The sequence below is a fragment of the Ascaphus truei genome, chromosome 5 (assembly GCF_040206685.1).
Source record: "Ascaphus truei isolate aAscTru1 chromosome 5, aAscTru1.hap1, whole genome shotgun sequence".
NCBI lineage: Eukaryota > Metazoa > Chordata > Amphibia > Anura > Ascaphidae > Ascaphus > Ascaphus truei.
This window is the reverse complement of record NC_134487.1, coordinates 146,392,863-146,410,298: the sequence shown is the minus strand read 5'-3', so window position 1 is coordinate 146,410,298 and position 17,436 is coordinate 146,392,863. Positions and strand designations below refer to the sequence as shown.

The following is a 17,436-nucleotide window of genomic DNA, read 5'->3' as shown; positions in this document are numbered from 1 at the left end:
GTATTCATAAGATTGTATCGCTGGGAAATCACTCAACCCCATTTTAAATGGTGTGTCCCATTTCTGAGATATACTGTATCATTTAATATTAGAGGTCCATAGAATAAATCATTTTTATATCAAATATATTTAAATATAATCAGAATACGTTCACACAAGAAATATGTTTGATTAGAACGTCTTATTGTTTCATCTTTTTCGGATGAAATTATATTATATGGGACTCAGGGGAGTTAGTTTATGTTTACGTCCCTTCTGCTGTATTACGGTAGGATATGTTGTGAATTTCTTTACCAACAATTGCCATTGAATTCTATGGAAACTCTGTGATATTCTGTGCTGCAGTAGGATATGTAGTGTTTTTCTATGGGAATAATATCACATGCTACATCTTTTAATAATAATAATAATAATAATAATAATAATAATAATAATAATAATAATAGTGCAGTGCAGATGCAATGTTAAACTAAGAACGTGGATTTCTGTCAAATGTTTTTATTTTAGATGTACTGTAACTACTGTTTATAATTGAATTTAGAGAACTTACACTTGCATTTTGAATGCTTTTTAATTGAGATGCAACTACATATGCAGCTGCTGGTGCACACATACGGGGCTGTATGTATGAATAATAACATAAGGTTAAACATTGCTAAACATTGAGGAGAATTGTCTTTTTATGTTTAATCCCACTTACATGGAAAATGTAAGCATAGTTGTATTCAATTGCAACCAACAATACTACCAGAACTGTACTAAAACTTTTAGAAACTCTTTCATAATGTATGAGTGCTTAGATGTGATGTACTGTACATGAAAGAATAAGACACACACATTAGCAGTTACAGTATGCAAACACAGCTCTCCTACACCTGCAAGGTATTTTAATAAACTCATTCTGTGAAGCACCCTAGGCTTTCAATTATTTCTCAGGAGACATAAAATGAACACAGCTAATACAGTGTTTGTTTAAATGGGTTTCCCATCACGGCATAATTATTTTGTAAACTCAAAGGAGAGAATTAAGCTTTCCCAGGGGTGATCTTTTATCAATGTCTCAAGAGAACTGCAGAAGTGGAAATGGTGCACATGTCATCATTGTATGTGGGTTATGTAGTTTATGTAGCAGATAATAGCATTATACTAGAATGTAGGAAAACAGGAACATTTGATCCATGGAAGGCAAAACTCTTATTATTGTTTTTTTTATTTTTTTATTTAATATTCCTGATATATCAATGATTGATATAATAGATTTCCTATAAAAAAAGTGATCAACATATGAGTAATTATATTAATTATACACAATGTACAACAACCTGCTATTATTGACCACTGACTTCACTTGACTTCTTTAAAGCTAACAGTTTAAACAGGTCATAACTCTTTAGATGTCTTCTTAATATTATTATTACATTGTGCGGACTCTATATTCGGCACTGTACCATACCATATATAACATTGGCTAGGCAGGGGTATATGATGTTAATACAGTACAAATGTAAATGTTAAAGACATACTGTAAATAGAAAACAAAAAATAATTTGCATTGTAGTTTAGTCTGAGATAGATACAATAACATGGAATGACTAGGAATAAATTACGTTTACAAATGCAAAAAAAAGTAACAATGTATGCATGAACATGGAACACCTGACAAAACATACTTAGAGGAACAATTTTGCAACTTTATTACTTTTAATCAAATTATCACTAAATAAAACTGCCACTGAGCACACATTATTATTATTTTTTAATTGTATCTATTTTGATTTGTTTTTTGTCTATCAGAATTTGCTTCCAAACCCAACTCATCAAACCACAGATTAGTAAAAGGGACAGGCTTGTTTTTCCCAGTATAGTGATGATTACTGTGTCACGTTTTATCTCAGCCACTAGAGAGCGCCAACAACTCATATTCTCTAGACAGGATGGAAGATAATCTAACAATAAAAAGAAGAGCATATCGAGGCTAAGGGAAACGACAGCACTCACAAAGTGATAAAGACAAGGCAGCATTGTTTCAACAGGAATGCTGCTTTCATCTTGGACTTGATGGTATCGGAGTCATCTTGAGCATCATCTGAATTCCACCAGATCCATGTAAGTGGTTCAATGCTCCATCTCATGCTTTATTGACGATTTCCTCCCGTTCCTCTTAATTTGCAGCACTTAATATTAGTCTTTCGCCAATCAATTTACTAGATCAACGTTTAGCTATTCACACTTAAAATATGTGTTACTGGAGCCATTTCGTCACCTTTTAGTTTACAACATGTGCTCTTTTCCCAATATTTATATTAGAATCAAAGTTTTTGAGAGAATGTCTAATGTAAGGCACAGTGAATGTGAATCCTGTGTTTAACGGCAGAATAAATGTGATGAACACACAATCTTCAATTTTTTTAACTGCATATATTTTTGCACTGCACTGTTTCGTCCTGTTTTGCTAATGGATCTATGTGCTGTGTTTTAGGAGACATTGATTCACCCAAAGACACTGGAAGCTGAATGTGTGCATCTGGTTAATACAGATTACTCAGGGTACTGCTGAATGAATCACTACAGTAGTTAACAATATTGGAGAACTTTGGATCGGGCTAAGAACACTCTACACATACCAGCTTCCCTGTTAGCCTCTTTTCTTGGTAGACTGAAGGAGATTAATGTCACTCAGGACATCTCCTGAACATAAACATGCTCTCTGCTGAAAAGTCATCAGAAAAAGCACATGCAGGAGGACAACAGCCAGGAGGGATCTCTTGCCTGGATCCATCTTTTATCTATACAAGCAAAAAACCTTCAGAGATCCCAAAATGTAGATACAAAGTCCTGATGCCAAGATAGAAGTTCTGTGAATCGTCTTAAATTACACACCAGCTTTTTGGGTTATTTCTAAATAGGAAATACATTAGACTTGGAACGGTTCTGTCAACCTCTTGCAAAACGACACTTTAATAGTATATCTGCAAGATTTTGTGGCGGTACAGTTGGAATTTATTTGTGAAGATGTGACTCGGCCTCTACTTTTGTAACTATAACCGAAGGTAAAAGGATTCTTGCTAGATTGACATTTAACCACTATACTGTAGCTGCTCACCAAACGCTTTCATTAATGGTAGAATGGTAGAAGTCTCTTTGGGTGTTCTTTCTGCATAAACACGTTCATTTTTTTCATTCTAAACCATCTTTTCAGGCATAAAGCAACACCGCAGGGGTGCTGCAATAAAGACACGTGTAACCTTTTGTTTCTGAAAGTTGAAAGCCTCTACAGGTTATGTTGATGGAAAGCTGTGGTGAAGAGCAGACACATATTGGTTTAACATGTGATCCATACCTTCAGAGAACCATGTCTGAAACTGAAGTGTATGGTAAATCCTAGTTGGTACCATGCACAGATATGACAGCAACGGACATGAAGTGGAGCCAGACTTTGAGAAGGGTCAAGAATACAAGCACAATCAATTAAGAAAGATGCAAGACATACCAGGAGAAGACCTTCTGCAAAGCCGAGAATGAGGAATCCAACGTCCTGCCTTTTGTACTTCAGGTATTTTACTTGTTGGTTGGTCAAGACATAAAAAGCTAGTTATCAAATTCTCCAGCTTAAACCAACGCAAAAATGGTTTTAAAACAGCATCTGACGAATGAAAAAAAAAAAAAGAAAGAAAGAAACATTAAAAAGCAGTGGACTTTATTTTCTGTAATGCTCCTGGTGTTGTCTTATTGCATCGCGTACTGTCCCAGTTATGTAGACCTCGGTAAAAAAGCCTTATTCAGTAGTTTCTCTCTTGATGCTAGAATTTGAATTTACCTTTGCAGGAAATTATAATGAGGAACTACAGGAACCTAATTACCATCACATTTATACAGACCTATTGCTGATTTGTGATGGCAACCAAAAGGCTAAATTAGTCAGGCATGAATGGGTTTATTATTGTGCTGAAAAAATCCTTCTATTATATATAATGTATAGATGCTTTAATATGTGTTATTTGGAGGAAATAGTATAGTTAATATATTCCAAGGCATTATATCATAGTCGATTAGATGAAAATGAGACACAGTAACAGGGATGAGCCACAATGGAATGCATTTATCAGCTAAATGATGACTACATATGGTTTTAGTAAGATCACTGTAATGTTAAAGTTGAACTAAAGTGACATTATTAAAAAAAACTCAATTAGACAACTATTATAGGTCATGTTACCACATTGATTTAAATTGTGCTTTAAAATTACAAAGGATTTCTACAAACTATTTCTATTTCATAAAAAAGTGCAAAAGTAAATGTGTAAAAAAAAAGTAGCAGTCCTCCAGATTTGTACATAAAACAAAGTAGTGATGCTCTTTACCCACTGCTTGTACTGTTATTGTTGTTTGAGCAGATTTCAATTTTAATGAGTAAAATCTACCAAAAGAGATTAAAAAAAAGAAAGCACTAAAAAGATTGTCAAAGATAACAATCAATGGGAACACATTTTCATGACAAAATATTTGCATTTTTTTCTATTATGAATAAAGTAAACCTTTCTTAATTCAATGATGAATTGGTTCTCTAGATAATTCATTAAATCAATTCCACTACATTTAATTACTTACAAGGTACATGGCAAGAAAATTTAATTTGAACAGAGATAACAGGCCATATACCAGAGCTTCTTTTGTGGATGATGTAATTAGCCTTCCAATAATTAAAAGTATTTGAAAAGTACAGTATTAGGTGATGCATAAATATGAATTAGGGTGCAGAAGAAGCATTGGTGGAGAAGGTACATTAAAATGTTACACATGGGAATAGAGACATGGGCCATAGACTGTACTGTAGTTTATGTGCTGTGGGAAAGGTAGAGATATTATAAGTACATACAATAGTTATTTATCAGAGCAAATCATGCACAGCTCTGGCTCAAACAAAGTTTTATGAAAGAATATAAATCCAAATTTTAATGATTTTTTAAATTATTTTTTACGTGTGGTGATGTTTGGTGCACATGTTTTGCAGTTAAGACACTGCCAATACCTTAGTCCGTGAGCCCCACTATGCAAAAAAACTTCTTACCTTTTAACATCTCTGGAACCTCATTAAACTCACTCCTGTTAGAATCTCCAGGTAAAATGTACACTATCAAAGTACCTCTGCTGTAAAACATGCATAAACAGTAGCAACAGCTTCATCAAAGAAAAAACTCTTAATTGCTTTCAATTTATTTAATTTTTACTTTTTGCATCACTTTTGACCCCCTGTTTTGTAGCCAAGATATTTTGATAAATAAACCCCTTAATGGGTGATATTGTTAAATGGTAATCTTTTTTTCATGATGTAAGCTCACAAAATAGTCACCAATTCACACTATTTACAACTGGAGTCACGCACCTGCCACACTGTTGGTGGGATTTATCTAGGTTTTTCCCGCACTTTTTGTTTGTTAAATCGGATGCTGGTTTTTAGCCAAGTTTTGCGGCATGGAACATTGGTTTAATAACTTCTAATAGTACATATACAGTAGTTATTGTGAGTTTACCCTAATATAGGGACAGACGTTGTCTCTAATAAAAAAAAAACTGTCTCTTTTCATAAGTTTGCCCTAGTTTACAAAACACTTGGGGGCTTATTTATGAAAAACTCTCAGCTGCAAAACCGGAGCAAAACTAGCACAAAGTCATTACACTAGATTTGTCACTCAAGAAAAGCCCATTGGTTTCAATAAGTATGTTTTCCTTATTAAATCTTGTGCAGTTTCTTTGCCCTAGTTTTGCAGCCTGGAGATTTTGATAAATAATCCCCTTGGGGCATCAATTATGAGCTTTGTTTTTTTTGTTTTTTTTCATGGTTCTTCAAATTTAAAAAACAAAAAGCTGAATTTTTACCATCCCTATGATGAGTGAGCTTTGTTATTTATTATTATGAGCTTTGTTATTTATTATTTATTTGGTATAAAAAATACATTTAAATACATACATTTAAAACTCCTGGGGCAGAAACAATGGCAGTAAATGTATCAAGAAAATGTTTCCCATTGAAATAAGTGGGCGTTTCATCTTTGATACATGAATTAAGTAAAAATAGCCGTGTTAGTCCAGTTGTGATATTTAATCTTTGATACAGTAAGTCCAGTGTAGAATTTTGCCCAGTTTTCCAACTGGGAGGCTTTATAAATAAATCCGTTTGGTTGATTTTCAGCATTTTCATTTCTATGTAAATGACTCCCCTTTTGGGATATCTCTCAAACTCCAAGCTACAATATTGTTACCCAAAAAATCATTTGAAAACTCTTGAACAGAATTTACGAATACAACGTTTAAACAACCCATCCATCTTTGTTATCTCCTTTTTAATAGTGTTAGCCGAAAACTACCTGAGTAACGCTTAAGGCAGGGGTTCTCAACTCTAGTCCTCTTGAGGGGTATTGAGGACCGTAGTTAAGAACCCCTGGCTTAAAGGGTCTCTTTACAAAGGTTTCTCAGCGGCAAAACTGAGCAAAACCAGTGAAAAAAAATAAATGTGCCAGTTTTATAAAAGGAAAAACGCGAATTGCTTTTAATACAATATTGTTTTCAATAATACACCTGGGGTTGTTTTTGGGGGGCAGCTGGAACACTGTAGTAAATACTATAGTTACAGTGAACTGAAGAAACTTCTGAGATCTGTGCTTTTTAAATTCAAAATTCTAGGCGGACGTCATCAAGTTCACGGGTACAAAAATAGCACCAGATTTATTAAATGTTTTCCTCTTGATATACAGGTATGCCGACGAGTATTCTAAAACTTGCCTTAAACTTGCCTGGGAAAACCTGGGGCTATCACCACCAAGATTCAGGTACATGCGGCAAACATTTCAGTGACATTTCTGCAGAGACTAATGGCCCATCGGATTAACACAACAGGGGTCTCTGGGAGTCCCATTCAGTTTGAATGGACCCCCGCTGTTAATCCGATGGGCCATTAGTCTGTCTGCAGAAATATCACTGAAATGTTGCAGCATGTACCCAGCATGTAGCCAGCATGTACCCAGGATGTACCCAGCATTTACCTGGGTCTTGTTGGTGATTGCCCCAGATTTGTTTTAGAATACTCGTCGGCACTACAGTATCTGGTGCAGTTATTTTCTACCCCTCTTTTGCATCCTGTAGACGTTTATAAATAATTCACTGCCTGTCTATTGAATAGTGGCAACAGCTTTTTTGACAAGCAAAACCTCATGTCACATAATTACTAGAAATTCCTTTGACTTGCTGCACCGGGTGAAGATTTTTAGGTCTGCGTAGAATACATTTGGTTATTTGGATAAAACTACACTAAGAAACTGCCAGTGCAGAGGCACAAAATACACATTTCTAAGGTTGGTTTACTAAAGTCTTCCAGCTGCAATATCGGTGCAACAGAATTGCTCCATAACTGTCAGAGAAAATTCCAATTGGTTTCAATGGGATTTCTTTGCTTTGATAAATATGTTTTCACTAGTTTTTCACCCCGTTTGGCAGCAAGGAAACTGTTAGATAAGAAAATAAATAACAAAAACCCATTGGTGAAAAAAAATAATCAACATTTTAAGCAAGTTGTTTGATTTGTGGTGTTTGCACCATTTTTAAAATGTTGTGTATGACCTCAACGAAGGCACATTTTGATTTGATATATTTTTTAATGTGTTGATAATGTATTGTAGTTTTACTGCTTTGAGTCTTTGATGTATAACTCCCTAAGGGGTGAGGTTTAGTATTTGCGCCACAAGCTTCTACTGTATGGCCGCAGGAGTCCAAATATGGCACATATCTTAAGAAATTAATGTGCTCCGTGAATAGACACAAAGCAAAAATGAAATGTAATTTTAGCATTGGTGACATGCCTGAATATTTGTTGGACGATACAGTATAGCAAAGGGCTGCACCACATTTTTCAAAGAAATGCATTTTGCCACCATGAAACAATCTTAACAAATTGTGGTTGCTTACTCATTGAAGGGGGTTTATATATCCAAAAACCCACCTGCAAAACTAGGGCAAAAAGTGGAGCAAAAATAGTATCTATGAAAAGTCTCCTTTAAGTTTGCAGCGAGGAGACTTTAGTAGGTAGACCTCATTGGTTTTCAAATATCTGGTGCAAGTTGCTTATTGTTTTGCATCAAATTTGCCCACGTTTTGTACCCATAAAACATTGAGATCTATTTTACCAAACACTCCTGGGTGCAAAACTTGAGCAAAACTGCCCTGGATTTATGGGAAATACCTTCTGTTTTTAGCTTTCTATTATTTACAGTATGACCGTCTATTGTATTTGTACATTAGGTTTGCCCTAGTTTTTTTTTTTATCTAAGACACTTTGATCAGTAAACCCCTATGCTAATTACGAAAATATCTTTGAGGGGAAAAAAAGACACATTTTAAGTCTACACAACAGGGTCAAAGCAGGTGCAAAAGATTGATATCAAATTAAATAGGTAATACCCAGTGAAAATGCCACAGTTCTATTGGTATGTACAATTGTTTTTATTTCTTTATTAGTAATGTGGTTACACTGTTAATAAAGTCATCAAATCAGTCTTTTCACCTGTGGGGTTCTAAATTAAAACATATACAATGTTGCTCTGTGCCTTTCTCAATAACATATTCTGATAAAGCTTTCTCATTTCCATTATTACAGTAGATAGCCCTTGAATTAAATTAAAATTACATTTCTCCATTAGCTGTGCTGTGCTTTCGTATGTTTTATTTATCTCTCTTGTAATGACAGATTATCTGATACTGGGATTACATAACCGCATACTGTAAATATTGAGATTTTTTTCTAAAGCGCGGATAGAGTGCACAGCCCTGTACATAGGAATCGGGCAGGCACGAGGAGAATTTACAATCTACTTTTGTTGCCTGGGGCACAGTCAGATGCAGTGACTTGCCCAGGGCAACAATGAGAGCCAAGACTGGGATTCAAACTGGTGCACTTCCCAGGCCTTGACAAAGGCGGGTGACATTACCACTGAGCTACGTTTATAGGCTTCCAACATATACTTTGGCATTTACCCCTGTAGTACTCTGCATAATTGAAAACATTTCTAAAATTATCAATTATTTGAATTATTATTAAAAATATGTATATTTATAATGTAGCAGTATTAGCTAAATTTCATTTTTTTTTTTTTTTAAAGAAAAGAGTGCATTACAGGAACCAATAAAATCCCAGGATAGTATGTTTGTATTCAACTCTCCTCCCTTCGGGATATATCTGGAAGAGCATTGTAAATTAAATATTCCTTAACCCTAGAGATTTTATACTTCAAGTTGCATACTGCATTCTGGATAATATAAGTATGGACCAACTCTAATACTAACCGTTTTAGGCCCATATTCACAAAAGGGGGCTACACTTTAGCTGCCCTAACATGCATTCAAGTGAATGGGTGTTAAGATGGGCTAAAGACTACCACCCTTTAGTGAATATGAGCATAAGTGATGTATGTGCAAAAATACAGTCCTCTACAATGTCATACAGTCTCCTCTAGCACTACAGGGATTACCCAATATGTCATGGTGTGGACAAAAAAAGTAATTAACGTCTAACTTCACATATGTATTGGTGCAAAAACCTCCACATTTTAATATTGAAAAATAAACCAATGATATACAGTGTAATAGCACAGCTTAAATAGATTATACATAGAAATGCAGATTGGTAAAATTTACTTTTCCCTGTAATGTATTAAATATCAGCTGTGTAGGTTACAATATATATATATATAATGTATATATATTAGAATGTTGTACAGAATACAGTAGAATGGTGTGTATACACACCATTCTACTGGCTTAATGAACTTTAATGATCTTTTAAAAATACATCGTATTTCTTTGCCCCCTTTTCTATATGCCCTGAAGCCACTTCCCAGTGCTGGAGAATGAATCAGCTTCATGTATATGTATGGGACTAAAATCTTCTCCAGTATGGAGAAGACGGCTTCACAGCACACAGCCTTAGATGAGTATATACTTATCACACAGCTGGCTTTGTCTTGCATGCTTATCCTAGTAATGTTATTTTATGTTGTATAAGTTCACAATTTAAACATCTGCAAGTACACCCCGAGCCTAATAATAAATAATAATAATAGCATGTTCTTGTATAGCGCTGCTAGTTTTATGCAGCGCTTTACAGAGACATTTTGCAAACACAGGTCCCTGCCCCGTGGAGCTTACAATCTATGTTTTTGGTGCTTGAGGCACAGGGAGATAAAGTGACTTGCCCAATGTCACAAGGAGGTTTCCCTGCTTCAAATTCAGTGCCAGACAGTGTCTTTACTCACTGAGCCACTCCTCCCAAATTAAAATAAAATAAATATTATTTCAGATTACAAGAATAATCAGAAAAAACAATGAGAACAAGTATGATGTTTAACTGTAAAAAAATCACAATCATGATATAGTGAAAGCCAATCAAAATTCACATGGCAGCACTCTACCAAGATACTTATGCTATAAAATATTCTCGCTCACTGTTCATTGTAATGTTCATGCATTTGCAAATAGAGCCATAAGACATAAGTTCTGAAATAACATTTCTCGTCACGTCATTTTAATGGTGATAAAAGCTACATTATAGCACTTAAGAATTTTCCTTTGAATGAAAAATTGGGACTTTGTAATAGCGTAGGAAGGAATGGTATGAGCAAAAGAAACTTCTTTACAGAAGTACTAAAATGTTCTTTTTTGCCAACAGCCTGGTGAAACAGTCCTCGTGAATTAGTTCCAAATGACCCTGAAACAGAGGAACGGAGATAACTTTAGTGCAGTGCTGCACTGAACAGCATAAAGAGATGTCTTATCTATGCGGTGTTTGAAAAAATGTATTCTAAATAACAACAGCAAACTGGTGTAAAGAACCTCAGCAGATTAAAAAAGCCAGCCAAGTGGACACTAAATACATTGGATCAATAACCAATTTCAGGGAGAGTATACACCACCTTGAAAAGTGCTTACACTCGTGTGCAGGGTCTGTTTATACCTGGACCCAAGAGAATGCCGATGCCCTAGACAAACTGGCATTGCCGATGCCTTATCAATGCAGTGATTGATACAGGGGGCTAAATAACCTCAAGGCTATTTCTCATGGCATAATAATTCTTGACAAATGGGCACACAGTGGGAACTGGCTCTTCCGATTCCTCTAGGGATTTTAACCAGTGGTTGAAATGAGTACACAAAATAGTCCCACCTTGTAGGTGACAGCAATCTGCTATTATTACTGATATCTCAGACACAGCATGCAAGGAAACAATGACATGACTTTCCCTTATGAGGCAATATGACTTTAAATAACACCAGCATGGATGGAGAAGAATTACTTGCAGAAAGAGATTCATCCTTTCGGGTTCTTACAGGCTGTTTCCTTTCTGTTCTAATACTTTCAACTCTTCTGGGTAACACTTTAGTCTGTGCAGCGGTCATCAGGTTTCGCCATCTGAGATCAAAAGTCACAAACTTCTTTGTGATTTCCTTGGCTGTGTCTGACCTCTTAGTGGCAGTCTTGGTCATGCCCTGGAAAGCTGTTGCAGAGATAGCAGGCTTTTGGCCCTTTGGTTCATTCTGCAATATTTGGGTTGCTTTTGATATTATGTGTTCGACAGCTTCGATCTTGAACCTCTGTGTCATCAGTGTGGACAGATATTGGGCCATCTCCAGTCCATTCAGATATGAAAGAAAAATGACCCCCAAGGTAGCATTTATTATGATCAGTGTTGCATGGACCCTGTCAGTCCTGATATCTTTCATTCCAGTGCAGCTCAATTGGCATAAAGCAAAGTCCACAAGTTTTTTTGATTTGAACATCACCATCCCAAGTAGCAACATGGACAATTGTGATTCCAGTCTTAACAGGACATATGCAATTTCTTCATCATTGATCAGCTTCTATATACCAGTGGCAATCATGATTGTAACTTATACAAGAATATACAGAATAGCAGCCAAACAAATAAGGCGCATCTCAGCTCTGGAAAGGGCAGCTGTGCATGCTAAGAACTGCCAAAGTAGCACTGGCAATGGAAGCAGTATTGATTGCCAGCAACCTGAAATTTCCTTGAAGACATCTTTTAAAAGAGAAACTAAAGTTTTAAAGACGTTATCGGTGATTATGGGAGTATTTGTATGTTGCTGGTTGCCCTTTTTCATACTGAACTGCATGGTGCCATTTTGTGATCCCAGTATAACCACAAGGGGAGCAGAGCATTTCTGCATTAGCTCTACCACCTTCGATGTTTTTGTGTGGTTTGGGTGGGCAAATTCTTCATTGAATCCAATCATATACGCCTTCAATGCAGACTTCCGCAAAGCATTCTCAACTCTTCTAGGATGTTACAAGATCTGCCCCACATCTAATAATGCTATAGAAACGGTCAGTATCAACAACAATGGGGCTGTGGTCTACTCGTGTCAACAGGAGCCAAAAAATTCAATCCCAAAAGAGTGTAATTTAGTTTACCTGATCCCACACGCTATTATCTGCCCTGAAGAAGAAGTCCTAAAAAAAGAAGAGGAAAGTGGTGTATCTAAAAGTTTGGAAAAAATGTCTCCTGTACTTTCTGGGATTTTGGATTATGATGCAGATGTTTCATTGGAAAAGATAAATCCCATTACACAAAATGGGCAGCCAAAAACCTGAAAATAGAGGCCAAACAGGGTAGCAGTGAGCTACTAGACTGCGATACCTTGAACACTGGCTCTTATTTGGGCACATATTTTTAGATCCTTGGTAGTTACAATGTCTGACTTTCAAATAGATTTCTAAAATGCTTTCTAATGTATTTTGTACATGTCGTTATTTTTGTGATGTCCATAAGGGTACAAGCAGATACAAAATAGAGGCCATAAAAGACGATTTCATAAACTGTATAGTTATATTATGAGAATTTGGTTCTGTTTGTAGTGACGAATCTCAGTACAAAATAGCTAAACACTCTCAGTTTACATATACAGTAGTAGTATAGCAGGACAAGCCTTTGAATAATTAATTTGAAGGGTGCAAATAGTTACCAGCCTGTTTCAAGCAAAATGTGGGGGATTATGTACGTATGTAAATGCCTTCATTATTTTCTTTTTGAAAAGCGACTGAGCCTTATAGTAACAATGGGTATTTTTTTTTACAGATTATAAAGAGATTATTGTAAACCTATACTACTTTTATTTATTATGTTAAATTGCTATTTTTAAGAGATCTATATATATATATTGAAACTCTGTAACAGATTTACCTTTATTTAGCTTATTTCAAATAATTTCGTTTGTGACAGTTGCCTAATGTTTCACAGCTACATATATTTGATACTTCATAGATAAGCGACCACTCCCCTTCTCCGTCGATGTTTCTAGAGATGTGTTTTCTCTCTTTGAATTAGATTTTATCTAAGTTTATTTCAATAGCTTTATCAAGTATGTCTCATTATTGCACACAACTGGTAGAAATTGAGATATGGTACAGTTCCTTTTTTTAAGCCTTGCAAGAAATACCTGTGCAGCATTGTATTGAATTGGCTCTGGAGAAAGCTAGATTATTTTGTAGTCAGTAATACCCTTTAATAGATAATCACGATGGTTCTTTATTGAATTTATTACTTATTTGTTCAAGGTGTTTTTTACACTTCGCAAATGCAGTGTTCTCATCTCTAATAATTATTCTGAATGTCATTGCTGAATAGGACTGAAAAATGCATTGTATGTTCTCCCAACACAGAAATGGGTAAACATAAAATGGTAATTCACACTAGGGAGGCTGTAATCAAGAAAGAAATATGTTACATGAATAGAATATCTTTCCCATACCCATAATTTAATGTCCGAAAGCCTTTAAAATCAATGGCAGACCACCGATTCGGGTGTGAGAGTGTGGATCACGCGTTGATGACTCCCGGACAATATATTTTGTTACCTTTCTTAGTACCAGGCTTAGAGTTTTTATAAATTCATGAGTTTAAGAAGTGCATTTGTTTTCCTGTCCATATGATTCCAAGTTATGTACTAGAAATGTTAAAAAAACAAGACACAGATACAACTTTACAGCTGGGTGCTTTTTCTTGCACTGAGTTTGGATAATTTATCCCTGAGGTGCTCTTTTACATTGATGTTATTAAAAGGAAAAAAATCCTAGATTTCATGAAAATTGTACCAGGTATTTGTGGCATAAACCTGATGTAATCAACTGCAGATGAGGAAGAAAGTTATTATACATGGAATTTGTATTACTTCCATTAGTGCTACAAGGGCTTGGAACAATGGGCTGTATGCTCATGTAGGACTGATAGGGTTCATTTGGTCCATACTATGTAAATTGTTACATTAATGTACGTTTTTTATAGATGCGGCTGTACATGAGTTGTTAAGACTTCAATAGTCTCATGAAATCTATAGAATTTTTTTAAAAAACTTTGGTTCAGCTACATCTGTAGACACCTCACATTTTAAGCCAATTAAAGGCATCATATTCTGCCAACTCAATCTTTATGAATCACAAACAGTGTCAACGAGAGTTGTTTCCCTGAAAATTCACGTTGGCACTCGTTTTCAATAAGTTATATAATTTTCATTAACACAAGGAGTGAATGAGTGCAAGTTTTGCTTGTGTAAAAATGACGACGCAATATTAATGTAGCCCCTAAACCAGGGCACATTTATGAAGGTACAATGTAGTGAAAATCTCCTTGCACTTTTAAGTTGACAAACTCATTGCTCCTCTTCTTACAATATTATAGTATGATTTTGTATCTAAAGTATAAAACCAATTTAAACTTGTTTTAAGACTTGTAAACTGGCCTCCAGAAAACACTTTTCCACTATGACTCGAGAGTCCTAGAGAAACTGTAATGCCAGAAATCACTAAACTCCGATGTCGGTTATCAAAGGCTCCTTAAAACAAAAATGCTGCAAAATCCATGCAACGTGCCCCACGGAATGGGACTTTTAGACGCAACTATTTATGCCAACACTGTTCAGCTGCTGAGGGACAATTGACTGCTGCTGTTTAGCGACTGTTCAGTTCGACCCCGAGGTAGGTGATTAGGATGAGGAGATTAAGGCTAGGGTTGTTAGGGTAAGGGTTTAACGGGTCAAGGTTTTAGGGTAAGGGGTTAAGGTTAGGGTTTTTAGATTATGGGTTTAATAGGCTAAGGCTTATAGGGTAAGGAGTTAAGGTTATGGTTTTTAGGGTAAGGTTTTAAGGATAAGGGGTAAATCGGATAAGGTTTTAAGGGCAAGGGGTAAACGGCGTAAGGTTTTAAGGATAAGGGGTAAACGGCGTAAAGTTTTAAGGATAAGGGGTAAACGGAGTAAGGTTTTAAGGGTAAGGGGTAAATGGGGTAGGGTTTTAAGGGTAAGGGGTAAATGAGATAAGGTTTTAAGGGTAAGGGGTAAATGGGGTAGGGTTTTAAGGGTAAGGGGTAAATGAGATAAGGTTTTAAGGGTAAGGGGTAAATGGGGTAAGGTTTTTAGGGTAATGGGTTAACGGTGTAAGGATTTTAGGTAAGGAGGTAAAGAGTTAAGGTTTTTAGGGGAAGGGGTTAAGGTTATTAGGGTGAGAGGAGACATTACCTGCGGTGGCCAAACGTCCCGGCGGCTGAACGGTGGCAGCAAAATGGCCATAACTACATGTCCTAGATGACCCCCCCAGCCCCTCCAGAAAAGTGTGTTTATCAAAGGAAACATTATCTCTGCCTTTGGTCTGCATCTGTTTTTCCCTAATTTTGTATCCGGGAGATTTTGATAAATACTATAGATCCCAAAGTGGTATTACAGGATATGATTCAACAATACTTACTGTAGCTTGTTAACCAGAGCAGCAATTTTCATTCTAGTGGCAGAATAGTAAATTATGTCAGTCTATCATTTTAATAATGGTCAAAATAACCCAAATGTACTGTATGTTTGGCGCATGAAAACAATAACATGGTTTCAGATTTCTGTGCAAAATCTTCTGTATCCTTTGTCAGTAAAAATAGCAGCCTGCACTGTCCATCAGTACTATTTCCTAACAACGCATCAACATTGGTTTATTTAGAACTGATTCAGCCTTTTCAATTTATGTAAGAAAAACGATACATTCAATACAGTACTATATTTTTATGCTTGTATTTTGTTGAGAATTCTTTGAAAACCTCTCAGTCACTGCATACATCTATCAAGACACCCACACCTTTATAAAAACCTGTTTACATTCCTATTCATAAATAGATTTCTTTACAAATTTGAATCCAGTATTTCCTAAGAAACCATTGTGTGTACAAAATTAGACATGATCAGTCCTGAGCTTTCAGAAGTCTCTGTGGTGTCGGCTACTGCTGCAATAGGAACAAATGACTGTAGGAGTTAAGGTCACGTAGGTAAAGCTTTAGGCAATAAATCTTTAGCAATACAATTAAGCTATTACCCTTTGGTAACATGATTATACCAAACACCATTTTTTTTACTACATTAAGGGCCATATTTAGTAAGTCGTGCTAGTCCACGAGTCACCTTCCACGAGCTGGAAGAAAACATAAGGCTGTATTCAAGTAAATGGGCCAAAAATGGGCACATTTACCAAATGATGTTACTCTATAAGCCAGAAGACACTTTACAGCCACGAGGCGATAAATGGCAATGTTGACTACAAAGTCTTATAGAGTAGCACTGTTTAGTAAATATGGTCCTAAATCCAGATGACCTAAATTGTTTTTTCCCCACTGGATTACATCAAGATATCATAAATGTGGATATTAGTATGGGATAGACTACTGACATAGTTACTGGGGTCAAATGGTAAGGTGAATGCACAGTAGCAATACTTGTACCAATCTACCTCTAGAACTTAAGCACCTGTGTCATGGATGTGATTTAATCTCCCCCCTGCTGGGAATCATTTGAGTCCCATTCATTTCAATGGAACTGAATTCTTCCCCAGTGGAATTGACTCCACTGCATACTGAATCAGCGACCTTAGAAAGAAGACAACAAAGTATTTCTTTTAACGTAAAGAAGAGCCGTGTTTTAAGTCATATGAAATCTTCATCCAGTAATTCTTTCATAGACTGATGTCTCACATTTCATGCAGGTGTAATCTATATGCAATTTTATATTCTGGAAACAGCGTTACAAGAAGGACATATTCTAATTGGAATAATGTCATATTGAAGGACAATAACTGAAAAAATACTAAAAATGCTTTGGTTGTTGAAAAGTTAATCCCAAAATTATTCAGGAGACAAGATATTTGACACTTCCTTAATGGCAAGCATATACACACAGGGAAAATAAGTGGAGTTTGACAGATTGACGTTAAGAGACACACTAGGAGTTTTATTCTCAAAGTCTCCTGATTGCAAAAGAGGGTCACAAATACACCACCAAATTTATAAAGGAAAAACATTCAATTTAAATCAGTGTTATTTTCTACGTTGATAAAGCTGCTGCAGTATT

At 35.8% G+C, this 17,436-nt stretch overlaps 1 protein-coding gene across 1 annotated transcript; it reads left to right on the top strand.

The window, feature by feature from the left end:
* Nucleotides 1-1,949: 1,949 nt before the first annotated feature.
* Nucleotides 1,950-15,994, top strand: DRD1 (dopamine receptor D1). The gene is made up of 3 exons (XM_075601015.1): nucleotides 1,950-2,106; nucleotides 2,480-3,553; nucleotides 10,715-15,994. The coding sequence occupies exon 3, from the start codon at nucleotides 11,300-11,302 to the stop codon at nucleotides 12,653-12,655; it is 1,356 nt and encodes a 451-aa protein (XP_075457130.1). The 5' UTR covers nucleotides 1,950-2,106; nucleotides 2,480-3,553; nucleotides 10,715-11,299; the 3' UTR covers nucleotides 12,656-15,994.
* Nucleotides 15,995-17,436: the final 1,442 nt, after the last annotated feature.

Excerpts from the sequence above, each read along its gene's own strand:
- DRD1 (XM_075601015.1), top strand. The coding sequence starts at position 11,300 with ATGACTTTAAATAACACCAGCATGGATGGAGAAGAATTACTTGCAGAA.